Source organism: Dryas octopetala, chromosome 1 (genome assembly GCF_963921425.1).
Source record: "Dryas octopetala chromosome 1, drDryOcto1.1, whole genome shotgun sequence".
Classification (NCBI taxonomy): Eukaryota; Viridiplantae; Streptophyta; class Magnoliopsida; order Rosales; family Rosaceae; genus Dryas; species Dryas octopetala.
In genome coordinates this window covers 33665223-33677644 of record NC_141366.1, presented here as the reverse complement: position 1 = coordinate 33677644, position 12422 = coordinate 33665223, and the positions used below count along the sequence as shown (strand labels likewise).

Genomic DNA, 12422 nt, shown 5'->3' with positions numbered 1-12422 from the left:
ACCATAATTTCATATCAAATTATGTGGCAACTTACATGGCATTCATACATTGGATACTAAAAAATAAAAATAAAAACCCAAAAAAGAAAACAAAAACTCTGTCCAATAAAATAATGACACGTGAGATGGTATAAGAATGTGGTAAGTATAGCATTATTCTAATCAAAACTCTAATCCTAACCCTGATTCAAACCTTAACAGGAAAACAATTATGGTTTCAATCAGGGTTACGTTTCGGGTTATGATTAGGGTTACCATTAGGGTTACGATAAGGGTTTCAAACAAGGTTGTCATTAGGGTTTCATTCAGGCTTTCAATTAGGGTTACCATCAAGGTTTCAATCAGGGTTTTCGTTAGGGTTTTGAATTGGGTTACAATTAGGATGAAGTTTACGGTTTCCATCTTGCTTACGTTTACAATTACCATTAGGGTTTCAAATTGGGTTACAATTAGGGTCAACTTTAGCGCTTCAATTAGGGTTACGATCAGGGTTTCATTCAGGGTTATAATTAGGGTTTCAATATGGGTTTCATTCATATTTCTTCTTCAGGGTTACAATTAGGGTTTTCATTTGGATTACGTTTACATTTGTGATTAGAGTGACAATTAGGGTATCGATCTTGCTTATGTTTATACTTACGATTAGGGTTTCAAAGGGTTTAAGGTTTACAGTTATAGGGTTTAGGGTATCGATCTTCCTTACATTTAGGGTTTCGAATTCTGTTACAATTAGGGTTTCGATTAAGGTTTCCATTAGGGTTTCAAATTGGGTTACAATTACGGTTTCGATTAGGGTTTCAAATTGGGTTTCAATTACGGTTTCAATTAGGGTTTCGAATTGGGTTTCAATTAGGGTTTCAAATTGGGTTTCAATTACGGTTTCAATTAGGGTTTCGAATTGGGTTTCAATTAGGGTTTCAAATTGGGTTACAATTAGGGTTTCAAATTGGGCTACAATTACGGTTACAATTAGGGTTTCAATCAAGTTTCAATTAGGGTTTCAATCAGGGTTTCAAATTGGGTTACAATTAGGGTTTCGATTAGGGTTTCAATTAGGGTTTCAAATTGGGTTACAATTACGGTTTCGATTAGAGTTTCAATTAGGGTTTCAATCAAGTTTCAATTAGGGTTTCAATCAGGGTTTCAAATTTGGTTACAATTAGGGTTTCGATTAGGGTTTCGATTAGGGTTTAAAATTAGGGTTTCGATTAGGGTTTCAAATTACGGTTTCAAATTGGGTTTCAATTAGGGTTACAATTACGGTTTCAATCAAGTTTCAATTAGGGTTTCAATCAGGGTTTCAAATTGGGTTACAATTAGGGTTTTGATTAGGTTTCAATTAGGGTTTCAATCAGGGTTTCGAATTGGGTTACAATTAGGGTTTCAAATTGGGTTTCAATTAGGGTTTCGATTAGGGTTTCAAATTGGGTTACAATTAGGGTTTCGATTAGGGTTACAATTACGATTTCAATCAAGTTTCAATTACGGTTTTAATCAGGGTTTCAAATTGGGTTACAATTAGGGTTTTGATTAGGTTTCAATCAGGGTTTCAATTAGGGTTTCAATCAGGGTTTCGAATTGTGTTACAATTAGAGTTTTGCTTAGGTTTCAATCATGTTTCAATTAGGGTTTCGATTAGGGTTTCAATTAGGGTTTCCATTAGGGTTTCAATCAGGGTTTCAAATTGGGTTACAATTAGGGTTTCGATTAGGGTTTCAATCAGGGTTTCAAATTGGGTTACATTTACGGTTTCGATTAGGGTTTCAAATAGGGTTTCGATGAGGGTTTCAAATTGGGTTACAATTAGGGTTTCGATTGGGGGTTTCGACCAAGTTTCAATCAGGGTTTCTAATTGGGTTACAATTACAGTTTAGATTAGGGCTTCAATCAGGGTTTCAATTAGGGTTTCAATCAAGGTTTCAATTACAGTTTCGATTAGGGTTTCAATCAAGTTTCAATTAGGGTTTCAATTAGGGTTTCAAATTGGGTTACAATTAGGTTCAGATTAGGGTTTTGATTACAATTTCAATTAGGGTTTCAATCAGGGTTTCAATTAGGGTTTCAATCAGGGTTTCAATCAGGGTTTCAAATTGGGTTACAATTAGGGTTCAGATTAGGGTTTTGATTAGGATTTCAATTAGGGTTTCAATCAGGGTTTCAATTAGGGTTTCAATTAGGGTTTACATTAGGGTTTCGATTGGGGGTTTCGATCAAGTTTCAATCAGGGTTTCAAATTGGGTTACAATTACGGTTTAGATTAGGGCTTCAATCAGGGTTTCAATTAGGGTTTCAATCAGGGTTTCAATTACGGTTTCGATTAGGGTTTCAATCAAGTTTGAATTAGGGTTTCAATCAGGGTTTCAATTACGGTTTCGATTAGGGTTTCAATCAAGTTTCAATTAGGGTTTAGGGTTTAGGGTTTAGGGTTTCAAATTGGGTTACAATTAGGGTTCAGATTAGGGTTTTGATTAGGATTTCAATTAGGGTTTCAATCAGGGTTTCAATTAGGGTTTCAATTAGGGTTTAGATTAGGGTTTCGATTGGGGGTTTCGATCAAGTTTCAATCAGGGTTTCAAATTGGGTTACAATTACGGTTTAGATTAGGGCTTCAATCAGGGTTTCAATTAGGGTTTCAATCAGGGTTTCAATTACGGTTTCGATTAGGGTTTCAATCAAGTTTCAATTAGGGTTTCAATTAGGGTTTCAAATTGGGTTACAATTAGGGTTCAGATTAAGGTTTTGATTAGGATTTCAATTAGGGTTTCAATAAGGGTTTCAATCAGGGTTTCAAATTGGGTTACAATTAGGGTTCAGATTAGGGTTTTGATTAGGATTTCAATTAGGGTTTCAATCAGGGTTTCAATTAGGGTTTCAATTAGGGTTTTGATTAGGGTTTCAATCAAGGTTTCGAATTGGGTTACAATTAGGGTTTCGATCAAGGTTGCAAGTTGGGTTTCAATTATATTTTTGATTAGGATTTCAATTTGGGTTACATTTGCAGTTATAATTAGGATTTCAATCAAGGTTGAGGTTAGAGTTTCAATATGGGTTACGTTTACAGTTATAATTAGGGTTTCAAAACCCTGATTGTAACCCCTTAATCGAAACTCTTTGTGTAACTTTAATCGAAACCCTAATAGGAAGCCTAATCAAACCCCTAATTGTAATCCTGACCGAAACAATAATTAGACCCCTAAACGCAACACTAATCCAAACCCTAATCGTAACCCTTATTGAAACCCTAATTAGAACCCTAAACATAACACTGATCGAAATCCTAATCGTAACCCCAATCCAAACGCTAATCGTTACCCTGATCAAAACCTACAACTTAACCCTAAACACAACCGTGATTGGAACCCTAATCGGAATACTAATCATAACCTCAACGAAAACCTAATTGAAACCCTAATCGTAACTCTAAATATAACCCTGATGGAAACCCTTATCATAACCCTAATCGAAACACTAATCAGAACTCTCAATGTAACCCAATCGAAACCCTCAACGTAACCTTAATCGAAACCCTTATCGTAACCCTAATCAAAACCCTAACTGGAACCCTCAACACAACCCTGATCGAAACCCTAACCTAAAACCTAATTGGAACACTAATCATAACCCTCAATGGAACCCTGATCAAAAGCCTAATCGAAACCCCAATCGTAACATAAATTCAAACCATGATCATAACCCTAATCTTAACCCTCATTGAAACCATAATCGTAACCCTTAACATAACACTGATCGTAACCATGATTCAAACCCTAATCGTAGCCTTAATCCTAACCCAAATCGTAACATTGTTTGTAAACTTAATCGATAACATCTTATCGCAACCCCGATCGTAACTCTAATCGTAACCCCAATTGTAACCCAAACTGTAACCCTTATCGAAACTTGTAACCCTAATTGTAACCCCAATCATACCCCGATTGTAACCCACATCATAACTCTAATCGTAATCCTAATTGAATAATCACAGTTTAATAAATAATCACAGATAAAACATTTAAATATGAAATCAAGGAACTAACAAAATTCAACCTTAAACCATTACCTGATATAAAATATTTGGATGAAGAAAAAACATGATTCAAAAATTATAAATTATTTAACCAACCGAAAATTAAACTTTGAACAAAAATTAGAAACCTAGGGGATGCTGCAAATCAAAGATCAATGAGCTCATCGTTGTGCTCCAGCTGATTGGTGATTCTTCGTCCCTCTGCCATTCTCGTCTTTAACCTTCATGCTCTTGTTCACCACCGTACTCTAGTGGAGGGGAGATCTTGTTCCGGCGGCGTCTGTCTATCTCTCCAGTAACAAACTTAGGCACCGTTTCACCAAAAAAAAAAAAAAAAAAGGGACATCGTTCTCTGCTCCAAAATGTAGATCTTTTTTGCTCTCTGTAGAGTGCAAATCCATTATCCATGTAGGGTGTTCTGTGTGAATAAGGAGCAAAGTTGGTCAATCATTTTTTTTTTTCCTTGGTCCTTGTTGGATGTTGCAATGGAATTATCTTCTAATATTTTTGTATCTTGCCCTGGATATTTGTTGGGATGGATTGTAAATCAGTTCGGATTGCTATTCCATTATTGTGTGATGTGGGTGTGTCTAGGATTTAGTAAGATGGAACCTGTTTTGGCACTGTGTTGTTAGTGTGTTTAGGATTTAGGGAATTTATTCAACGGTTTTTCTCGTGGAAAAATTCAGAAGTCAAACTTGAGGGATGGGATGAGAGGTAGGATGGAGGGAGAATTAATTTTCTACATATTGGGAAAAGACTTGATGGAAAGCTGAAACAAAAAAGAATGGCAAGTGGGTAAATAACTACAAAAAGAAGGTCCTTTAATGACTTTGTTATGTCCAGGATGAAAAAGTTAGACTTGCCCTTTTTTCAAATTTTCTCATTTCTAGAAGCACATTTCCAGTAGACTATTTGTCCACCTTGTTTGTACTAGTTCTTTTGTTTTGTATCCAAAATAAAAAGGATTGTATCACATCAGTACAATGATCCAATTATTTGTAGAAAGAGTCATCATTAACACCCAAAAGTACTACATCTATTATTGTTATTGTTTTTTTTATCCCAACTCTCCAGTTGCATATGGACTCAACTCAAATAATAGATGATAACTTGTGAATTCAATCAATTCAAATGCAATGTTGTCTATGATGTTCGAAATTTACTCTTTTTTCCCAATTTCATGAATAAATTTTGATAATCCAATTCTTTTCATTTTGATTTATTAATTTGGATTGTAAAAACATAGTTTTTTCCCCTTTTGAAATCTATTTATACTAATAAAGGGATTCTACTAGTGCTAGACATATCATATTTGGCTTTGTTTTTCTAGATTTTGTTTACATTGTCAATTGATTCTTCTGAAAATCCTCTCTCAGGAAGTTAAACACAAATATCTATTTTATAACCCAAAAGCGTTTTTGGCAATTACATGAACATAAACAAGATGACCCATGAACATGAACACAAATATCTATTTTATAACCAAAAAACCTCTTAAAAACACTTTTAAAACACTTTTATAACCCAAAAGTATTTTTATTTATTTTTGTCAATCACTACCAAAAGCGTTTCTACTAATCTAAAAGCGTTTTTGACAATTCTAAAAACGCTTTTAGATTAGTAAAAACAGTGCTAAATGGGTCCTTATTCAAGTGGTGCTATTATTGCCCCATCTATCCAAACATATTTTACAAAACAAACTACGAGGACAACTGAGACAAAATGACCGGTTTTTAGCATATGAAATTATGAAAAAAGAGCGCCCCCCCCACCCCACCCCACCCCAAGATGATTATGAGTTTTGTCATCTACATCCAAGACAATAAAATCCTTTGTAAGGAGATCAGGATTACAAGATAATTTGGGGAGGACGCGGGTTGCACCTGCTAAAGTTACCTCATTTTCAAGTGCTACTGCAACACCAAAATGATATATGACTTTTACTTATGCCATCTTTCTCAGTCAGCACGACTGCGCGATCAGCCCTGATTTCAGGTATGAGTTAAGTAGTTCCTACTAATTTTAAAAGAGCCCTTCAAAGATGTCCTAAGAGAATAAGTGTACTGCATTTTGGTAGCTTGCTTCAGCAACTTCTTCTTTGGGCATCTCTAGCAAAGACGCAACATAGACGAGTACCTGGAATTGGAGTCATGAAATGTAAACAAACATATATCGTAAACTATTAATGACATAAAGGATGTTACAATGTCTATTTGAATTCTACCTGGTTCATGATTACTACTATGATATAAAAGCAAAGGACATGACAAAAAATCAACTACTATGATAAAGTTCCCTGCTGAAAGAGATATTCTTTTCTTTTTCTACAAGTAATGTCTGTAATTTCTATTCTTAACACAAGTACTAAAAGGACATGCCCCTGCACATCATCCATCAAGAAATTAAGAAAAGAACCACCAAACATCAGCAGCGGAAACAACAACAATAATAAATATACTTGAACAATATACTTAGCAAGACTGTGTTGTAACTAGTAAGACATACATGGTGAATATTTGCTGGGTGATTTAGTGTTTCTTTTGGAAGTGTTGATGCATCTATTGCACCAGCATTTGAAGATGAGAGAACTTCTCGTGAGTGTGACTGAAGCTCTACAGGAAGAGAAGCATCTCCCTCAACCAGATGCAGAGAATCTAACTCAGACTTTGGTAAGGCATCAGGTGCATCTGTCTCCAGTAAAATTCTTTCAAAAGGCACCTAGAAACGAATAATATAAAAAGAAGATAATATTGGATTCAACAGTGTCTAGTGTATTAAATAGCACACAACAACCTAATTATTGAACTAACCATCTTCAGCATCCTCTTTGCCTTTTCTAATTTCATGGACATGAGAAATCCAGAGAAGGAAAAGTAAGCACCAAGACTGGCAAATTCAGGAACCATCTCAGCAGAACCGAGGTAAGAATGAAGAATCACACCAGCAGGAAAAGGCCCCAAAGATCTGACAAACAAATTATCCATTTTAGAAAGTATTGAATAAAAAAATTAAAAGCTACAAGGCAATGACAAATGATTACTTTGGATAAACCTCATAAATTACAAATTATGAATTAACATTACTATAAACAAACAAAAAAATGCAGCACCTATAGCATGGAAAAACAAAATACACCTTCTACATTTCAAGGTTGTTCTGCACAAAAACAAAAGTGCAAAACCTAAGGGCCATGGAAAGCAATCATTAAGCAATGATTCAACGAACCCAGAGCACAGACATTTTGCCGATAAGTAGAGACTTTACAGGAAAGATTACAGAGACGAGCTACAATCCATGAAATTCAGTGGTTAGATAACTTCAAAAATTGCAAGAAACCGGTGGCTGGCTGGCTGGCTGGCTGGCTGGCTGGAAGGATGCATGAAACAAATTTCTAGGATTGAAGTTGGAGACATAGATAAAAATCAGACTCTATAACTGAGCAACCCACAGTAAATGCCCCACTTTCGATTTAATTCCCATCAAGGTCTCAAAATAGCTTCTTTAGTTCTTGGTTGTTACAACCATGTCCATTTACTAAAAAAGTCCTAATCATTAAGCAATGATTAAAATACATATAAAAGTAAAAAAATTAAAAAATATATACTTCATTATCTGAAGAAGGTCACCAAAAGCACGAACGCAGTGGATGGATGCTGGCTTTTTTAACTCTTTTGCAAGTTCAAGTTGTTTCCTGAATACATAAACCTGCAGTGGAAACCTTATAACACATATACAATTTTAAGGAAGGTATCGATGATGAATGGGATACAAAATTGTTTTGATCAGCCCATTAAGATTTCAGGAACATATACAAGCAGCTACATATCTTTGTAGCATGGAAACTCAAATGTTTATGGATAAATAACAACATAGAGGCTGATTGATTGGACGGAAAAAGGAAAAAAAATTGCCTTCCTTCTTCATTCATTGACACCTCTTCCAACTTTAAGAACAAGGATAGAAAGTGAGATCATGGGTCAATACTCTTTGGTGCGGTAAATTACCGAAAACATTGCAATAGCATCCCAACTATTGAGTCTAAAACATAGCACCCCTGTATTGTATCTCCAAAAAAGAACCGCGCAACAAAATGCTCCAACCTTATTACTAGAACAAAAAAATTGATTCTACATGAGAATGTGTGTGAGTTGCGTGCACAGATTCAGTGTTTGCATGTTTTCATGTCTGTGTCAAAGCATGAGTGTGTGGTCAGAGGATGTGTATTTGTGCATGTATGGGTGCATGTGTACAATGCAAACATAAACAGTGCTAGCTGCTATTTTATCTCTAAGGAGTCTAGGGCTACAGTCTTGTATGGTTTTAAAGGCTTTGCCCTTAGGAGTTTAGGACTAAAACGGTTTTTAGATGCCTCATTTACAATACAGGCCAAATTGGACGCCCTAGATACCAAATGGCCCAACACGGAAAAATATGCACCACGTGGTCCAGTTTTAAGTTGGGTGTTCGAATGCACTTGCGGTTGTTTCGACGCTCATCAACCTACAGTAAAGTTGATGAAAAATTGTGTGCGGCACATGATAAAAAATGGACAGAAAGGTTAACGGGATTGACGATAGGAACTAAGGTGGCACAATTGAAAATTCAGATACCCTTCTTGACAAATTTTAATCTAGGGGGAGTTTAAAGGAATTTTCTTCTCTTAAATTGAGTTATTAGTTTTAGAGTTACAACAAGCATCTTTTGTGATTATCAAGTAATTATAAAACTTCCTATGCAGAAATTTTCTCTATTAAATATAGTCACTGTAGAAATTCTAAGAATCCTAGGGAGTCTTTTTCCTTGGGTGTTAAGTGAATTATGTATGTGTTTATCAAGTAATTATATCAAGTGGAATTTTTTTTTTTCCACCAAGAAAAAAAGGGTGGGGTGGGAAGTGCAATCCCCAACCCGCAAATACTAGCTCACAAGAGAGGTCAAACACATAGTCCAAGAGCATACCCTACCATGTGCACTGGTGAGACTCGAACCCAAGCTTTGAGTGAGGATAAGTGAGTTCTCTCTATGGCTATATGCATATAGTTGACGGGGCACTATTCACTGTCCTAAAGCATCCACAAAGTTTCTCTTTAGGACTTCAATGCTCTATTCTCATATCCTTATCTTATCATATCTATATACATAAAGAAGCTTCTCATAAGGCTTTTATGAGGTATAAGTGTATAACCATATGAAAATAATTTGTCGACCAGAACAAAATAGAACTTGAATTGTCCTTAAATTTGAATTCTTAGATTATCATGAAAACTTACAATGGCAAATTTGGGGTCCCCCCACCAACAAAAACAAGTGGAAGCAATGGATAATATACATACTCGATGGCATTGCCACAAAGGCTTCACAGATTCGCCCACGGTTGATTCCCATGAGAAGAGATGACTAACTCATACGAATATTTAGCAAGAATTAGTTGGAATAATAGAAACCTGATCTGTGAAATCAACCTTCTTCCCTTGCGAACCTTTGTCCAAGCCAATCTGAAAGGTTACATGTTTGTATTAGAGGTGCCTGTAATTATGGGTATAGAGATTTTTGAACCTATTAATTTTTTTATTGTAGCAAATCAGATTATACAGTAGGAACTTCACGTGACCTAAAAACTTGATGTGGCTGACTCATAAAGAACAGAAATCAGCGAAAGAGATAGCAGTGGCATGGTAATATTAGGATCACACATCCTAAGCTTTGCTCGTAAAAGTTCCTATAAGATAACATGGCAAACCCCTCAAATGGGTAGCCATTCAGAAATAATGAATGTTGAACCCGGAAGTTGAACCCCAAGAGCCAAGTGACAAACCAATTTTTCCGCTTTCTTACTTGGGGTAGGAAAAATTCACATAGTGAGGGCAAGGGCATTGAAGGAAACTGACCAGAAAGGAATTTTCAAAAGGGGAGCTCTTCACTTCAAGTGATTGATTAAAACCAGAATGGTAATTTGCAGACAGGAAAACAGAAGATATAAACATAAACAAAAAAGAAAATCTTCAAGCCAATGGGCCCTAGCTACCAACCTCTCCAACTGCAGCAGAGGGTGTAGACTCAAAGAACTGTTTTAAAGTGTTAAGCCAATTGGGTGTCCTCTCTGCAACATACCTACATACAAGAGAAGAAAAAGTTTAAAGAAGATACAATTAAGAACTTCAATCTCGAATGAGAGAGAGAGAGACTTACCAGGGATGGAGACCGAAGCAGGGAACTATGCAAGGATAAGACTCGCTAATCTGCTTGACCAAATGCCAATCTTTCTAAAAGGAAACATTAGAATGGTGGCGATGTTGGAGCGGATTGAACATAAGAATAAGGAAAGGGAAAAAGGTATGATATGGAAGGGGTACCTCAGAGACTCCATTAACGGCAAAACGAACAACGCCAGATTCAAGGGATGCTGCAATTAATCCGGGTGCCTTGTCAAAGATTCTTGGGTCTTGCAGGTGACAGTGGGCGTCAAACAATTTCATCGTCTGCCCGCGGCCTGCCGCTCTGCTCTGCTGCTCACCCACGCACACGCTATGCAAATTGCCCCAACAAAAAATAGTTTTACCAAGGCTTTTTAAATAATCCCTCAAGTTTCACCAAATCACCAATTTAGTCTCTAAAATGCAATTTCATTCAATGTCATCCCTCTTTACTACCGAACATCAATTTAGTCCCTTTATCCACTTTTGTTTAATTTTCTGTTTAAAATACCATTTTTTCAAGAGCAAATATGTCTCAACACCCTTTAGACATATTTTAAAAATTCGCCAAAAATAATTAGGGACATGAAACAAATTCCTTGAAAATTTCTACAGACTCGTCTTGACTACAACTATTTTTATATGAGGTCAAATTATCAAATTGACGTTTAGTATTTTTTAGAAAATTTGGAATTCTCAAACTAGATTCTAAAAAATTAAAATACCATTTTTTTTAATTTGACCTCATATAAAAATAGTTATAGTAAAGACAAATCTATAGGAAATTTCGAGAAATTTTTCTGAGTCCCAAAATATTTTTGACGAATTTTCAAAGTGTCTAGGGATTTAAAGACGTATTTGCCCTTAAAAAAAATGGTATTTTAAACATAAGGGGACAGAAGGACCAAATTGATGTTTGGTGGCAAAAATAAGGGATGACATAGAGTAAAATTGCACTTTAGAAACCAAATTGATGTTTTGGTGAAATTTAAGGGACTATTTGTAATAAAAAACCTTTATTAATTACTTATAATGTATTTTATATTATTTTATGTTACATGGCACGGTGTCAAGCCACGTGGCATTATTCCAAATCCCTTGAGTTTTCAAAGAAAAATTGTTTGATCACTTCATTTCTACTCAATAAAAGACATTTTCATCATATATAAAAGAAGACCATTAGAGTTTTCCAAATCATTATTTCCTCTATTGATATAAAATTTCTCTTGCCATTTCTTATTTTTGGTCTTTATTGATTTAGGTAGCTAGAGTTCCTACCCTTCCAGGAGCATATATATTATTTAGTAGACGACGAAATGGGCGGTGCGAAAGGAGAACAGAAGTCTTTAAAAAGACTGATTCAACGAGATATGCCTTGTGTGCTCCTTTCGTTTTCTAGTAGTAAGATCTGGCTTTTGGTTTGAAGATTGAATCAGTGGTCAACATGTGCTTGAACGACGACATTTCAAGAATCAACTTCCTATGGTATGGGATGGTCCCCTATTGATGAATCAAATCACTTGAGAAAAAAATAATATTTTTTTCAAAAGAAGGATAGTGGGTTGCCAGGGCTCGGAGCAATTGTTGATCCCATTGATCTATAATCATTTTTTCGAGTGAAAGATACATAGACCATTGGGTTTAGGGATTCAGAGAGCCAACATTGAGCCACAATGAAAAGCCAAATGATTGTTCTACAATTGTCCCAGTCAGCCTGGACTTAAAAAAAAAAAAAAAAAGACTTTGCAGAAGATAATTCAACAAAGTCAAATTTTCGGTCGATTCCAAACAAAGATAAGTCAGTAAACAACCTAGTCTTATAATTTCAATATTAACTTGAGGTAGTTTGAAAGTAGCCCAAGGGTGGCAGTCCAAGAGTCCACTTACTAGGGTCAACTAATCAAAGAAAGAAACTTTCGGGCTACATCCAGCGATTTGTCACGTCAGTACGTAACGAGGAATAAGAACTAACATAGGTACTTTAGAGCCAACGTCAGTTAGTTAAGGCAGCTTAAACTCAACTTTTGAACATGAGGTATCAACTTGCAACAGATCCCAAACTAGAGGTAGTTTTTGCAGTTTACCCTTTATGTTTAAAGGTATGGTGGGTGGAAATTGGAGATGATGGGGAAGTTGCAAAGAATGGAAAAGAAAAGGGATGTCTGATGGGTAGGGGTGTTGTTGGGCTTTTTTTTTTT

The 12422-nt window shown here is 35.7% G+C and overlaps 1 protein-coding gene across 1 annotated transcript; it reads right to left on the bottom strand.

Annotated features, from left to right (window-relative positions):
- Positions 1-5807: 5807 nt before the first annotated feature.
- Positions 5808-10603, bottom strand: LOC147299953 (uncharacterized). Its single transcript, XM_086244337.1, has 8 exons — positions 10384-10603; positions 10220-10293; positions 10060-10141; positions 9475-9525; positions 7635-7735; positions 6841-6994; positions 6536-6748; positions 5808-6166 (listed from the first exon to the last, which is right to left on the bottom strand). The coding sequence occupies exons 1-8, from the start codon at positions 10504-10506 to the stop codon at positions 6077-6079; spliced, it is 888 nt and encodes a 295-aa protein (XP_086100463.1). The 5' UTR covers positions 10507-10603; the 3' UTR covers positions 5808-6076.
- Between the last annotated feature and the right edge of the window lie 1819 nt (positions 10604-12422).